Raw genomic sequence first — 15,688 nt, 5'->3', positions numbered from 1 at the left:
ACCAATTGAAGTTGCAGATAAATCTGATTTTTAATTTGTACTGAATCTGGACAAATTCTCTGGGTTTATTTCTACTCAGCATTTCAGCATACAGCAAAATCTGAAGTCCTGATTTCTTTAAACACGTTAACTATAGAAAAATCGGCAGAGGTGATCCATTCTCGGGGCCACATTAGGGGGCAACCACGTGGNAAACTTGAGTGTTTTCCTAGGTGGATTTTCCTTCCTATATTTTACTTCCCCCTGTGAGGTAGGAAATATGTATGTTAGAGATTGTGGATTTAAAATAGAGAACAAGATGGGTTACACTGTGGCTTCCATTCTTTCTGGAGGTCAAGAGTTTGTCAACCCAGATGAAAAGCTGTTGGTCCTGTGTGCAGGCCAGCTCCGGCGACTGGGCTTCCAAGCCTGAAGCTTTGTGGGGACTCGGAGAGGCACCTGGGAATTGTGAGCACATGAGGGTGACCGCAGCCACCACCAGCTCTTCCTTTCAGTTTTCCAAAACTGACTGAAAACCCAGCCCAGGTCTCCTGCCTCCAGGGCTTGAGCTGTTTTCACTGTACTATGCTGTCTTGCTCCCGAAATGTTATTGTTGAACAAAGTAAGATTCCCAAATTCATTACAAACGACGTAATCCAGTGACATTTCAAAGAGCATTCTTTGCTAGCTTCTTCATAAACAAAAGCCACTGGAGTCCGAGGTGGGTCATCTTCCTTCTGGCTCTGCTTTCTCTTTTCTCCTCGGATACTCGGGGAATGGATCACAGAGAGCCCTGTGAGTGCGACGGCAAGCTCCCCCGGCGTTACTCGGGCGCCTTCCAAGGAAGACTTTCAGCTACATGTTCAGGCTCTTTACAGCCCTGAGGGATAAACCATCAACTTGTTACTATTAAAAGTGGTGACCTGGCATCTGTGGCCTGGAAATCCCAACAGTTTGGCACTTGGCAGACTGCGAGCCGTCCGGACAGTCCGGGCACGTGGGCATCTGCAGTAGCTCCGGAGCCGCAGATGGACTGCCGGGGTGAATCTGTGTGGTGGGCCGTATCGTTGCCCTGAGATGCCCGCCCCGGGGGAAAAAGTGATTGATCATGCAGACGTGAGCTAGTATCGTACTACTTGGTGTCTAAAACGAAGGTGGTTAGGTTTGTTGAGTGTGTGGTGGGTAGTGAGCTGCTGAAAAGGAACGTCTCGACTTCAGCTCGGATGACCCTGGAAGAGCAGCGCCTTAAAAACAGAAGCCTGATGATCCTGGCCTCGTCCCTCAAGATGNGATGTGCCACGAGCCACAGGACCTGGAACGGTTCATGTAATCCTTTTTTTTTTTTTCCCCAAATGAATAAGTGATTTTCCTTTAACAGATGTTTAATACAATAATTTAAGTTAGAATTACTGTTTGTACACAGAAATTTTGCTAAGAAAAAGAAAATTTTAGTTTAAATGACTAATATCCTTTAAAAAAAGAAAGAAACCCCTCTAACTGCTGAAATTAAGATATTCTAGGGGGTCTGTCCAGAGTCACGCACTGTCCCAGAGACGACAAACCGTCCACACTTTCCCAGGTTTTGGTTTGGAACCTGATGGCCCTCTGCTGTGGGGCCCCTGTTTCCAGACGGACTTATCATTGATTCTCAAAGTGGAAAGAACAGACGAAGATGACAGAGAGAAGGCAACTCATGGTGAGGAAAGGAGAGGAGATGCGGGAAGGTGCTTGGGGCACCAAGTCACTCTCAAGCACTCGACTGGCAAGGTGGACACTCGAACGCGCCCTGATGAGGCTCCTGCCCAGAAGGACCCCAGAGACTGATGAGGAGACGGGACCCCAAGTGATCCTAGGACGGTGGGGACACAGACTCGGCACACCGCAGCAGGGAGAAGCAGGCCCAGGAGGCAGATGTGAGTTCTAACCCTAGAGCCTCCCCTTTCCAGATGTGTGGTCTCCCTGGGACTGAGTTCCCCCACTGTTGTAGGGGCCTATGAGGAGGACATGAGAGCCCGTGTAAAGCCCCCAGCAGGTGAAAGGCTCTAGGGACACGGCAGTCATCATTCTTACTATCTTCCAGGAGAGACAGATATATCGGGCATCATGGGAACCCCGAGGAGGATTAAGTAGCTCTTCTGGGACTGGGGAGGACTTCCTGGAGGAGGAGATGAGGAGGCTGAGGGCATAGCAGATAAGTACTCAGAATCACTGCCACCAATCATCCAGAAATCACGAAGAACAGGCTTGGTGCCAGGCAAATGCCCTCTTTTCAGAAAGAGAAAGGACGAAACACTAGAAATTATGTAGCAATTAGCTTAAACCCCAGGAAAATTCTAGAAAAGATCATCAAGAGGGGTGTGTGAGCATCTGGAAAATTAAAAGGTGAGCCATGAAAGCCAACATGGGTTCTGTAAACACGAGCGCATAAGCTGACTCCCTTTCTTGGAAAGGGTTACCAGGTGGGCAGACCACTTGAACACCACCTGTCCAGTACCTGTGTGCTGCTGTCATGGGTCTGACAAGCTCTTCCATGATGTGCCTGCGGAATGGCACCACCAACCTCTGGACTGAGAGAGCCCTGCTCATTCTCGTCGCTATACCCAGGAGGCTCGGCGCGCTGCCTGCCTCTGCCTCCAGGGACATCCCTCCCGCCAGGCAGCCTCAGGCACCACTGACCACTGAACCCAGGGAACTCCGGGCTTCACCCCCACCAGTCCAGGGAGCCACAGTGTGTTGCTCAGCTCTGCGTACAGTGAGCCTACCACAGCCCCTCCTGGGCGAACCTCTTTTCTCCTTTAAATTCCTTTAAAGCCCGTCTTTCTCCTCCGGCCTAAGGGTACTGATGGAAACCTAGGAATGGGCACAATGCTTTTGAAAGTGTCCTTTGGGAAGCAATCCTGCCAAGTCTGTTTATCCTGAGGTCAAAGAGGCAGAAACGGGACCCCTTCACGCTCTTCGAGGGCTCCGGGAGCTCTTACTTGGGAAGGCTCCGGTGGATCACGCCCACCTCGCACATCTAATATAACTTTCACTGTAAAAATTTTGAACGGATTTTTAAAATTTTGCTCTTGAAATTATTTGGCCAAGAGTAACACAATTAATTTATGGCTGGCTCTGATTTCTCGGCAAACATCAGGCATGTTCAGGAATTCTTGGGAAGTGAGGAAAATCTAACCTACAAATTGTTTTCAAAAGTAATAACATTTTTATGAAGACCAAATTTAACAATTAATGAACTTGACAAGATGTCCCACTTCGTAGAAATTTAATTACATACTTATAAACTTTGATTTTGCAGTTTTCATAGTTTAGAGCCAATAAGTTTTTTTTAGGCCTCAAATACTTTCATAAACTCCCAAAAGGCTTGTCGGCCCCAGGCACCGTGCCTGTCATCTGCGGACTACAGCAGCCTCCATGGCAGGCACGGGCGTCTGGACCCTTTCCCCAGCGGCACTAGAGATGACACCCATGACATCAGCTCTCAGGCCCTACGGGAATTTCAGGTGCCTCTGGGAACACACCAGCTGTTCCTGATTCAGTGAAAAAGCAGTGACTGACGTGGAATACATATGCGCACGACCAAAATACGATGTATCCAAGCCTTCTGGATCAATAAGCCTCAAGCAGCAATGTAACCCTTCCTTGTCACCCCCCTCCCCGGGGGTGCACTCTCCTGTCCTTCACACAGGGCGCCGGGCAAGCCCTGATGCTGGCTAGGGCAGGACCCACACCTAAGCAATCCACGTGCCTTGGCTCTCAGATGGATGAATTTGGATATAGGAAATTCCAGGTCCAATTTCAACAACTAGTCAGTTCTCCTGTTAGAAAAATGTTTCAGGGAGTGGCACAAAGACTTTCTGGAGACAGATCATCAGTAAGAATAATTGAAAACAGCATACCGTTCTCACGAAAAAGCAGCACGTCTTGGTGCTATCGCAGAAGCCTCTCCCCAGTGCCTTCGTATGAACTAAAACATTCCTAGGACATTTCCCACAGGCCACAGGGCCTCTGCACGGCCTTGGGTGGTCAGGTCCTGAGACTTGGGCTTACGGGTCAAAGAGGTCAGTCAGGCTGCCGGCCAGCCACATGGTCTGGTCCAGCCAATGGCCAGGAGGGACTCTGCTCCCCTCTGCAGGCCTCAGGAGCAGCCAGGGAGAAGAGGCATCACTGTCTTCCCACTTCTTAGCTCCAGGCCTCTGGGGTGCCGCCAGTGGGTGTGGTCAAATATTCAGGGGGCCCTATTTCCCTAGCATGAGGGGTGACTGCACTGACAGCTGATGCAGTTGGGAACCCATTTCTCCACAGGGTCATGAGTGGAGAGGTCAGGCTGAGCTGGTCTGCCCCCAACCCAGAGAGGAAACTGGGGTCAGGCAGTTACACTTGGGTCCCGCCTGGCTGCAGGCTCCAGCCCCGCTTTACCAGAAAGGCACTTCACTGGGCATACTGAGCATGTGATCAGCCATCAATAAGTGGTTCCCGGTTTCCCAGGAGGCTATGTTTCTGGTGTGCAAGAACCCCAGAAAGGAAGAAGGAAGCAGTGAGGGGACCCAAACCTGATCACCTCCAACCCTCACCGGGTTTGATGGCCCAAGACCTGTGTATGTTGTGTGCCCACTGCCAATCTCCTTCCTGAGGCCTCCCGGTTCCAGGTCCTGCGTGCTTTCCACACCCTGTGCTGCTTCTCTGAGGAACCGCACAGGCTCAGCTCGGCCATGGCGGCTGCACTTCCCTTCACGTGGAACGTTCTGGCTACAGCTCTGCTTAGAGTGTAAATATGGTCTTTATAGAGATGAGGTCGGGCGCTACTCTGCTCAGAGGCTTGGTGCTGCCGAGTTAGTGTTGGCCTGATGCTCTGGGCAGCGCTGCCCTTTCAGAAGGGGAGCCAAGCGAGAACACCGCCCGGGCACCTCGCACTGTGCCAGGGGGAGCGCCCTGCCCGCGGCACACTGAAAATGTAGTTTCATTGACAAAAAGGATTCCCATTCTTCATTTCAGTGTATCTCTGGGGGCCTCTCCACTGAAGCTGTGACTTCTAAAATGTGCTTTGTGGAAAACGTCTACCAGTAAATCATTGTACATTTTAGTCTTGGAAATTCAAAAGAAAACACAGTGATGTGGTTGTAGGGAGGTGGTTGTGGGGAGGTGGGGAGCAGACAATTTCAAAACCATCAGCTTTCAGCCAGCAGAGGAAAGAGCGAGAGACAGCCGTCACTGGCACCTGCCCGGGCTGGCCTCGCGCTGGGCACTCTTGTGTTTGCGAGTCCCCCAGAACAGGCAGGTTCACGACCCCTGTCTACAGAAGAAACTGAGGCTCAAGGAACTTTCTGAGGACACAGTGCGAGGCAATGAAAGTCCCCAAGGTTTGAGCTGAGGGCTCCTGCCTCCTGTGTTTATACCAGTTACAGGTTTCTCATCTGAACCAGCCATTTTAATGGAGCCTCACGTTAGTCTTGCTGCTGCCATTTTCTGCTCCCTGATCATTTTACTGCTGCCAGTTTTCCACTGCTAAGTATTTTTTCTGACTCCTTTTCATCCATTGTTTAATTTTCTGACCTTTGCCACTGCTGCCTTTCATGTGAGAAAAGGGAGTGTGTTTCAGTGCAGGCGATTTGCTAGCGCTCTGCGAGGGTTTCGGAGGGAAACCGGTTTGGAAATATGGTTACTGGTGGAGGCTGATGGGTCCTGAGATTCGGGCCAAGTGCAGCGTGCAGGAGACACATGGAATTTGTCTTCTGTAACAGCAGAAAATATGGAGCACCTCTTTACTAGTTCATTCCTACTCCATGATTTGGGAAAACCTTAAAGGAAAAAACTGCCAGATATGCCTTAAAACAGCAAGAAAGGGAGAAGAAAAGTAAATTCTCCCTCATAAAAGACACTAAAATAATTGTAAATAGGCAAAGGACACCAAAAGGTAAGCAAAGAAGAAAAAGAAATCTTCAATAAAAACTTTGGAAAGGTATTTACCTTGACAAAGAAGAAGTGTAAATGTTTATTTTTTTAAACCTGGCTGACTGGCAAAGCTTAAGAACTGTCCTAGGGACACATGTAAGTCAGCCTGGGCCCCCCGCCCTGCTGCTCCCTCTCATTGGAGAGAAAGAGGAGAGCTTTAGACTGTGGGCTCTGGACCACCCAGGCCACCTGGGCTCAGACACTGGATCTGCCATATAAGCCACCCGGCCTCAGGGGTGTCACCTAATGTCCCCAGGCCCCGATCTCCTCATCTGTCCAAGGGGTGACTACTAGCTACCTCATACTTTAAAACGCCTGCCTTTTAAAAAGAGCCCTCTGTAGAAATGTCAGAGGTGGTGCCGAAGGCATGGGCGGCCCCCACAAAAGCAGCTCAGGCTGGAAGCCGGGAGACCCACCCACCACTCTCCCAGTGGCTTCTGAAGCCCCCCCAGACATAGCTCCTCCCATAAAGCCAGATGGTCCTTCTGAGAGCCCCATCAGAGCTCCGCGGAGGCCCTGCAGGAAAGGGGCTGGCTGCTCGCTTTTGGGGGTGTTTTCCAGGCCTCTGCCGGACCTCTGTCGCCAGCATTCCCATCAGATATTTCCACAACCTCTCCTGTGCTTGTGACCTGGGAAAGCGCTGGGAGCCCATCCGTGCCCCGTTGTGTGCTCTACTCCTGCGTCAGGGACACACTCCTATTCTCTGCCCTGGCCCCAGGGGCTGGGGGCCCAAACACAAGCAAAACCTTTTTCTTCTTCCTGAATGCTCTTTCTGGAGGTCAGGCCTCCCCTCCCCCAGGAAGAGGCACAAGGCAAACAGGGAAGCAGCTGCCTGGCCAGTGCTCAGGGTCCCGCCCCACCCCCTGGGGCAGAGAGGGCTGGTGAACAGGTGAATAAATGGGTGAGAAGCTCTCCCTGGAGGAGTAAGTGTCAGCAGGAAGCACCCGCACCCATAGCGCTAGATCAGGCACTGGGGGCAGGGAGAGGTGAGCGAGACCGCTCCTGCCCTTCCATCAGGCTCCGGGTGGAGAGGTTCGAACACAGTACAAGGACTCAGGAAAAGCCCACCTGAACCATCTAGAGCAAAAAACAAAACCAAAAATAAAAAAAACCAAAACACCAAACTTTTCTCATTTACCTATCACGTGTGGACTAACCAAGCCCAAGTCTAACCAGGAAGGAATCTGAGAAGTTAGATCTACAGAGGGAATGCCGGGTACACCTTCGGCCGACGCCCCTCTCTGACACGCAAAAGGTTTCAAGGATAGGAATGCACAGGAGTTCAAGTTGAGAGAGGCTGGTGAGGTCAGCTCTCCCCTTGCTGGGCATCAGAGCCGCCCTGAACCCTGCCCTAGGCTTCCACTACCCAGCACAGCACCTGCGAGGGCGGGGGCTCAGTAAATAGTTGTTAGAATAAACACACACATTCATAGAAAGAGTAAGATGACATTTTCTTAGTACTAGGTGGCTGGCAGAGGTCAACCTCAGCCCAGGGGACTCAGGAGAGCAGTTGCCTATCTCCCTGCCTGGGGCGGGGCTGACTGAGCCCGAACAGTGCCCCACACTGCTGTACTGTGGTAGGCACATATCTCTTTTCACAATATAACCAGCTAAAAGATAAAGCACTCCAGAAATCCACACAAAGGGTCTCAGCAATCCTCACAACCCTGAATGAGGTAAATATGATCTCCCTTTTAGAAACCAGGGAAACTGAGGGTTCACAGAGGTAAGGAAGCTTGCCCAAATCACACTGTGAGGGAGTCGGAGCTAAAAGTGGGCTGAGAACCCAGGCACCCTGACCCCTAGCCCCAGGCTCTTGCCTTTATATCCCATTATTTACAAAACTAACCTCAGTCCCCTCTCACCCACCGCTGGCCTGTGGCTCCCAGCTGGAGCCCTGCCCGAGGCTGTGCTTGCTTTGGGGTGCAGCCTGGGGCGAGAGGCATGTGAAAATGTGACTCCGTGGCCAGGCATGGGGGAGATCTGTGACGTGCACACATCTGTACCCCCAGGCCCGTGGAGGGACTGTCTGCAGGCTTTGGAGGACGGCCACGATACCAGCTCCATCTACCTGGTGAAGCCGGAGAACACCAACCGCCTCATGCAGGTGTGGTGTGACCAGAGACACGACCCTGGGGGCTGGACCGTCATCCAGAGGCGCCTGGACGGCTCCGTCAACTTCTTCAGGAACTGGGAGACATACAAGGTGAGAGCCCCGGGCCCTGTCTGTGCTGCTCCCAAAGCCACTGGGCCACCCCAAGAGGCCTGACCGACCAGCGAGAGCCACTTGGAGGGAAGGTGCAGGCTGAGCTGTCAAGGCCTTGGTGGCCCGGTGCAGTAGACACCTGAGGTGTAGAAGACACTGACGAGATCATTTCTGCAAGCCCACCAGGGATGGTGGGGACCAGCAGCCCCTGCCCGGCCGGCCACTGGCGACTGCTACAAGACATGAGTTACGTACAGACCACAAAAGGCCCATGGACACGGTGGGAACTTAGAAATGCTGGTGTGGGGCGGCCCCTCATCCCAGCCCGGGTATGGGGAGCATCCGACTGCCAGCTGGGGCTTCCTCAGGGGAAGACCTGGTCTTGCGGCCCAGAAGGGGCAGGTCCCAACGGCCTGCTATATGGAAACACGAGAATACTAGGCTCTAATTCCCAGGAGGTTGAATGCTCATCTGGGTGGTAAGACAGGCCTCTGGGCTCAGCCATACATCTGCCAGATGACAGGGGTGGTGCTAAGGATGGCAAAAGTAGCTTAGCTCACTAAATGCCACCGCCACGTGCCAGGCGCCACGCCAAGTGCTTCCATCCGTTACCTGCTTTAATCTCACGCCAGTCCCAGGTGGAAGATAGTGTGTGGACCCGGTTTACAGATGAAAAGGTGAAATAACTTACTTGGGGCTGCACAGAGCAGTGAGCCTAGGCCTCTGACACCAAAGCTTACAAACGACCCGGGCCACGACGCCTGTGCGTGGCTTTGCATGGCTCCTTCCTGTTCCTGTTGCTACCAACCCGCCTCCTGCCCAGCCTGTGTCTTCGCTTTCTTTCTCTCCTCTGCTTTCTGAAGACCCAGTCCTTCACCCCTTCTTCGTCCTGCCCATATTCTTTTTCTCAGGGGCAGGAGAACATAGCCGTTAAGACTGGGTGCCTGGTTCAAATCTTGACTCACCCTCAGGCTCTCTGACCCTGGGCCTCTATGGACCTTGGTTCCCCCTTACTAGCGAGGCTAATAATAGTACTTAGCTCTCAGAGTTGGCACAAGGACTAATAACGTAACCTACGTAAAGTCCTGAGAACAGTGCCGATACACTGTAAGGCTTACTAACTACTAACGATTATTATCATTAATGAGCCGATCTATTTTTAAGACTTTGAGTGGCCACAATCTAGCAGATGACTCCTTAAACTCAATGTAAAATCAATACTAAAACCACTGATTTTAGACCTAGAAGGGAGCCCGGGCAGATGTAGCCTGGGTCTGTCACAGCTCAGACCTGTCTGGTGCCTTAGAGTTTACACGAGACCCTCACACACAGCTCATTCCCAGAGACGGACAGTGAAGCTCAGAGAAGGTAAGGCTTTGTCCAAGGAACTCTGTTGCATGCCTACTGTGTGTTAGGCTCTCGGTTTAGAGCATTACGTGTGTTCCTACAGCAACCCTGTAGGAAAGGTAACACAGTGTCCCCCGTGTTCACATGATGCCTAGCACACAGTAGGCACTCTTTCTGGAGTTCTGAATGATGCATCATTGAGGCTCAGACAGGAAAAGTGACTCATCAAGTCACAGCCAAGTGCAGAAGTGGGGATTTGAATCCAGACCTGCCTTATGCTCTCCCCACTTGTGATCTCCTCCGTCCAGGGCCGAGCGTCCGTCCAACAGTGGGGCCCTGCTGGCCGAGGACACTGCATATTCCTCACTAATGCTCTCCTCCGTTTTCCCCAGCAAGGGTTTGGGAACATTGATGGCGAGTACTGGCTGGGCCTGGAGAACATCTACTGGCTGACGAACCAAGGCAACTACAAACTGCTGGTCACCATGGAGGACTGGTCTGGCCGCAAAGTGTTTGCAGAATATGCCAGCTTCCGCCTAGAGCCTGAGAGCGAGTATTACAAGCTGAGGCTGGGGCGCTACCATGGCAATGCTGGTGACTCCTTCACTTGGCACAACGGCAAGCAGTTCACCACCCTGGACAGAGACCATGACGTCTACACAGGTAGGAACCAGACAGTCAAACCCAGGTGCAGGCCAGGGCAAAGAGGTCAGTCAAAGCCAGAGCTTCTGAATCAGACCCTGAGAACAGGAAGGTCCCAGGGCCCAGTGGCCCGACCCTGTTCCCACTCCCTGAAATCCCATTCCTCTGCCCACTGCCCACAGACCCCCTTCACAAAGTTGGCTCAGAGTGGCATTTACAAAAAGGGAAAGGTAAAGAAGTGTACAAATTACCCATCTGTGGGCCACTCGGCCAAGCCCTTACATCACCTCTCTGCCTGAGGCCCCGGCTGTTCAGGCCACACATCTCTGTGGACTCTGGGCCACACACCTGGTAATAACGCTGGCCCTGCCTCCTACCAGTCATGTGTCCTTGGGCCTGCTGCTTACTAATCTCTCCGGGCCTCGTTTCCACATCTGGAAATAAGGACAATGCCTGCCTTGCAGGGTGGTGAGAAGGTTAGAGAGAATGTACCTCGCGTGCTTTGTCTCAGGCTTGGCAAAGAGGGCTCAGTCCAAGTGGGCAGCCTTTGTGGTTACTAGTATCAGCAGGTACTATTAACACAGTGCAGTAAGGGAGCTATTAAGAGGAAACCAGGTAAGAGATATGAAGTGATGTGTCCAGGGTCACATGCCTCAAAGCCAGGTCATTACTAGGAAGCCTTTATTAAATAAAAAACGAGGGAAAAAACCAGAATATTGTAAGAGGCACACATACAATCCAGCTCTGAGTCCAGATGTCAACCCCCCCACGGTTAAGCCACTCCAGGCCCCACACCCTGTTTCCTGAGATGCAGGCCTCTGGGCCCCAGCTGCTTGGCAAAGCCAGCATGGCGCTGCCCCTGTCTCAAGGGCCAACCCTACCTCAAGGCCAAGGATGTCTGTTCTCATTGGGCAAACCTGGCTCCCTCCCCTGCCCCCTGGTCTGCAGGCCACTTCCCTCCTCTTCAAGGTCCCAGGAACTGCCTGCAGTTTTCAGGCAAGCTCTGTACCTACATACTGAGGAGGGAGCTCCTCAGCCCAGGTCCCCCTGGCAGCCACACTCCAGCAGGCTGGTCTCACGATGCTGGGGGACATGCAGCCACCTCCACCTGCTGACTGGCACTGAAGGGGCCCCTGATGAGACACTATGCCTTCTTAGGCCAGGGTTACAGAGGCTTCCAGAAGAGCAGGGCAGGAAGAGGACCCTCGGGGCTAGTCAGATTCTGGGCACGCTGGGACTGCGATGGCATCCCTTGAGGGCTGTCGTGGATAGCAGGGAGAAGGCTGCTCTGTGGCCCCAATCGTGAGGCCTGTCCCACAGCACCGTCCGCGGATGGCAAGAAAGTGAGCTCCTCGTCCCTGGAAGCAGGCAGGACAAGCGGAGGAGGGGCCCCCGCTCACACGGGCGGCTGGCTGTGGCATGCCAAGGGCTCTCTCTGCTCTCCAAATCCAAGCGCTGCCCTTTGGTCCCTAGCCTCAAGCGATGGCCTCAACGAGCCCAGGGGAAACGCTGGGCTGGGCGGCAGGGGCTGCGGGTGCCTGAGCGGACTCTCCCCTGAGCTTCCAGCCTCAGCCAGCCTGCAGCCTCCTTACCTCATCCCAAGGCCTCAGCGGGAGCGGGGCCAGCGGCCCCATGGGACCCCAACCCACAAACCTGACTGAGGCAGTCCTTCCTCTGAGGTGGGGGCCCCCTTCTCAGGCCTGCTCGGGAAACTGGGGACCCCCTCTTTTAAAAGCAGCCCAAGCAGCTCGTGGCTCCTCTTCCTCCTCCGTCCTGAGAAGGCCAGTGCCCCTGCATGCCCGCCTGCACCTTGCCCACACTTTCACTGTTGTGCCGAACTGCTTGTCCTTGGCAGCAAAATCCAGCATGAGATGATAGTGCCAGAAGTTTTATGAAAATATCTCTCTTTTGTGAAATCATAAAAAAAATACTTGGCTGGAATACAGCCTGGGAGGAATAGAGGAGCATTTCATCTTAAACACTTCCTTTGTCATCCTATAAAAATCTTGATCCAACAGTTGCAAGTCTTAAAAAATCCCTCAGAACACTTGACCGCTCCCCTGCCCACCGCAGGTCATTTCTGCTTCCTATTCGAACCTCCCCGGGCGCTTCCCCTGCACAAGCCCTGGGCTGACTCTGAACTGTGTGCCCTCGTTCAGTCCCCACACAGTCCTGTGCGGGAGGGCACCGTGCTTACCCTCATTTCACAATGACCATTCGGTGGCTAGGCGAGTTCACTGGTCACAAGGCCGAGCCTCAGAGGTTGGAGCAAATCCGAAGCCTGGCCCACCTCTTAAGCATTCCTGCTCCAAATGCCCTCTCCCGCTCCTTCCCGGAGGACCCTGCTAATGTCCCTGAACAAACGGCAGACATGGAACAAACCGCCTCCTCCCTGTGACCCCCCACCTTTGTCTCCTGCAGGAAACTGTGCCCACTACCAGAAGGGAGGCTGGTGGTACAACGCCTGCGCCCACTCCAACCTCAACGGGGTCTGGTACCGTGGCGGCCATTACCGGAGCCGCTACCAGGATGGGGTCTACTGGGCTGAGTTCCGAGGAGGCTCCTACTCACTCAAGAAAGTGGTGATGATGATCCGGCCCAACCCCAACACCTTCCACTAAGCCAGCTCCCCTCCTGACCTCTCGCAGCCATCGCCAGGAGCCTGCCCCAGCTCCAGGAACAACTCCCCGCCAGTCCACCTTGGGGCTGGGAGGATGGGGCCGCCGGATTCTGTTTTCCCAAGTCACTGCGGCAGATGATGGAATGGAATTGATCCAGTATTCTCTGTCCCTACTGCTTTTCTCCACATCAGACAGCCCCTCATGCTTCCACACAAGACAGGACTAAAACAAGTCCTTCTTAAAATATATTAAATCCCTACAGTAAAACCCCTACTGCAAAATACCTTCATAATATATATATGCATGAGCCGAGCTTATGCACATATGTGTATACCACATATATATGCATTTAGATATATACCACGTGTACTATATCTAGACACATATATAAGTTTGGTCATATACCTAAATACACAGACATTCAATTCCCAGATGTTGAAGTTGTTACCAACAGCTTTGCTCTTCGGAAAAAAGCATTGCATTCGCATTGTGTTACTTGAGTCTAAGAGCAGATCACAGACTGTGTAGCTCTAATTCAAAGAATAATCCTTGGTGTTCATGTGCCTGGATTCTTCCAGGAGTGTCTACACACTACTCACTCACATGGGGGTTCCCTCCTTCCTCACTAAAGAACCCCTTTGAGCACCTGATCAAACTTCAAAATCCCCTTCCCTCCCCATTTCTATACTTTCCCCCATTCTCAGGACTTTTTCTCCATCCATCCATCCATCCATCCATCCATCCATCCATCCACTCATTCATCCAACAGCATTCAGGAAGTACCTTCTGTACCAGTCGTTGGCCACTCACTGCGGTTCCAGGCACCTTCTCTGTTCTTCTCTACCCTTCATACCTGCTCCTTACCTTTTCTATATCATCCTTCCTTTCAAGGCAAGCCTCTGAGTAGGAGACAGTTTGGGCTCCAGGTTTCTGGTCAGGAAAGGGAAGGCCAGGCCCCAAAGCTAACCCCCGGCCACATAGATAATGTACTCGCAGTTTTGTATGTTCCGTTCACACTTTAGCCTACATGTCATTTTAACCGTCACAGAAATAATAACCTACCTTGCCCAGGAGATACTCAACTGAAGAGAAGTCATCCCCTGATCACTGGGGCCCCCGAATGGCTACAGACCAAAGGTCCCATGCTCTCAGGCCGACTAGTGTCCGCATCTCGTCCCCAAACTACACTTCTCTGGAGTACAGGTGCCACAGAAATGACAAGCGGCCACCTCTCGTGAGCCCCGGAATAACCAGGAGCCACCGGACCCCTTGGCTGGTGCACTGCAGCGTGGTGGCTTTCTGAGTCCTGCTGGCCACAAAGTGTCAGACTCAGTACTACCGGGACTCTTGCCAAGCAGGGAGCAAGAGATGAGTCATGAAGGTGAGGCCGTCCCCGGTGGGCATGTGAATGGGGGTGTGCAAGATGCTGGAACGTTTGGTACTGTCCACGTCTGGGTGTGTGCCTATTACCTCAGCATTCCCACAAAGTGTACCATGTAGCATGTTTTGTGTATATAAAAGGGAGGGTTTTTTTTTTAATATATTCCCAGATTATCCTTGTAATGACACAAATCTGCAATAAAAGCCATCAGTGCTATTTGGACGTATCTACACCGTGTTATTGTTTTAGAATGTCTTCCTGGGGCCCCTTCTATCAGAGTCTCTTTGAGTAAGACCAGGAACAGATTCTGCACCACGGACATACGTCAAAATCTTTTAAATCACACTCTCCCTATCTTTGGTTTCCACTTACACCATTGGGAGGCCCAAGACAGGCCACGAAGGCTCTCTGGGGCTTCACGTCCTTACAGCCGTGTCCTGGATGTCTTCACTGAATGTCCCAGAAGCACCTCCTAGACAGTGTAATCAACCCCCTGAAACACCTTCCCCCAGGTCTGGGCCCATTTCACCAAAAGGCACCATTTAGCAATTACTCAGGTCAAAAACAAAGACTTCTCCCCTCGCTGGCCTCACCAACGCCAGTCGGTCCTTCCATGCAACCACTTTCCTCTGTCTTCATGTCTCCTCTCCCCTCAACTACTACAACAGGCTTCCCACCGGACCAGGAGATCTCTGTCTCCATCTCCCTCATTCTGATCTGAATGCCACACTAGCTGCCAGAAAAACAGAACTGTGGGCTGGGAAGTCATCTCTAGGCATGGCAGGAAACCACAAAGCCATAAAGGAGAAGACTGAGGGATAGGACTAAAGAAAACCCCAAATTTTCTTCCCTCTGAAAAATAACAGATGACCAAGATTGAAGGCAAATATCAAATGAGAAAAATATAGGATCGACAGTCATGCTATATCAAGAATTCTCTCAAATCAAGAAGAAAACTACAAACACTATGATAGAAAACTTCATTAGGCACATGAACACATTAGAACACAAATGGCCAATAAGGAAGAAAAGATGCCAACCTCAGTAATAAGCAGAGACGGGAACTAAATCGAGCACAAACCATCACGAGGTGCCTATCAGCGTGGTAAAGATGTTTAAAAAATCTCCATGTTGACAAGGGAATGGAGAAATACGTACTCTGTGTACTATGGATGGAAGTATAAATCGATTCAACATGTTTCAAGGGCAACTTAGCAATGTGTATATCAAACATGGATATACATATGCATCAAAAATTTTAAAATGCTTATACCTCCGGACCCAGCAATCCCTCTTCTCAATGACTAAGCAGTGCTGCCACACGAGAGCTGTTTCTAACAAAGATGTCATTGGGCAGAGACAGATGTTTACTACAGCTTACTTATGTGCTTGGAAGTGGACTTCTGTTTTCTTACGTAACGCTCACAGCAGCCATGTGAAGAAGGGATTGTTCTCACTTCACAGGAGAGGAGGAAATGAGGCTCACAGTAAGACTGCTGGTAAAAATGCCCCTGCAGCAGTTAACCCGGAAGGTGCTGGATGTCAGGCACTAAGTAAGAG

The 15,688-nt window shown here is 51.8% G+C and overlaps 2 protein-coding genes across 3 annotated transcripts in view; one reads left to right on the top strand and one right to left on the bottom strand.

The window, feature by feature from the left end:
- The window catches only part of ANGPTL2 (angiopoietin like 2), a 33,177-nt gene extending 18,822 nt beyond the window's left edge, over nt 1-14,355 (top strand). For both annotated transcript variants that reach the window (XM_077768249.1, XM_077768250.1), the window contains exons 3-5: nt 7,944-8,137; nt 9,877-10,147; nt 12,548-14,355. In XM_077768249.1, the coding sequence (XP_077624375.1) occupies nt 7,944-8,137; nt 9,877-10,147; nt 12,548-12,747 (665 nt within the window). In that variant the 3' untranslated portion in view covers nt 12,748-14,355. The remainder of the gene's footprint in view (nt 1-7,943; nt 8,138-9,876; nt 10,148-12,547) is intronic.
- Nucleotides 1-15,688, bottom strand: part of RALGPS1 (Ral GEF with PH domain and SH3 binding motif 1) — a 257,605-nt gene that overhangs the window by 112,874 nt on the left and 129,043 nt on the right. The window lies entirely within an intron of this gene.

Source organism: Crocuta crocuta, unplaced genomic scaffold (assembly GCF_008692635.1).
Source record: "Crocuta crocuta isolate KB4526 unplaced genomic scaffold, BGI_CrCroc_1.0 scaffold35, whole genome shotgun sequence".
NCBI classification, from domain to species: Eukaryota; Metazoa; Chordata; class Mammalia; order Carnivora; family Hyaenidae; genus Crocuta; species Crocuta crocuta.
Note: the sequence above shows the minus strand (reverse complement) of the source record. Positions and strands in the feature narration are given on the sequence as shown.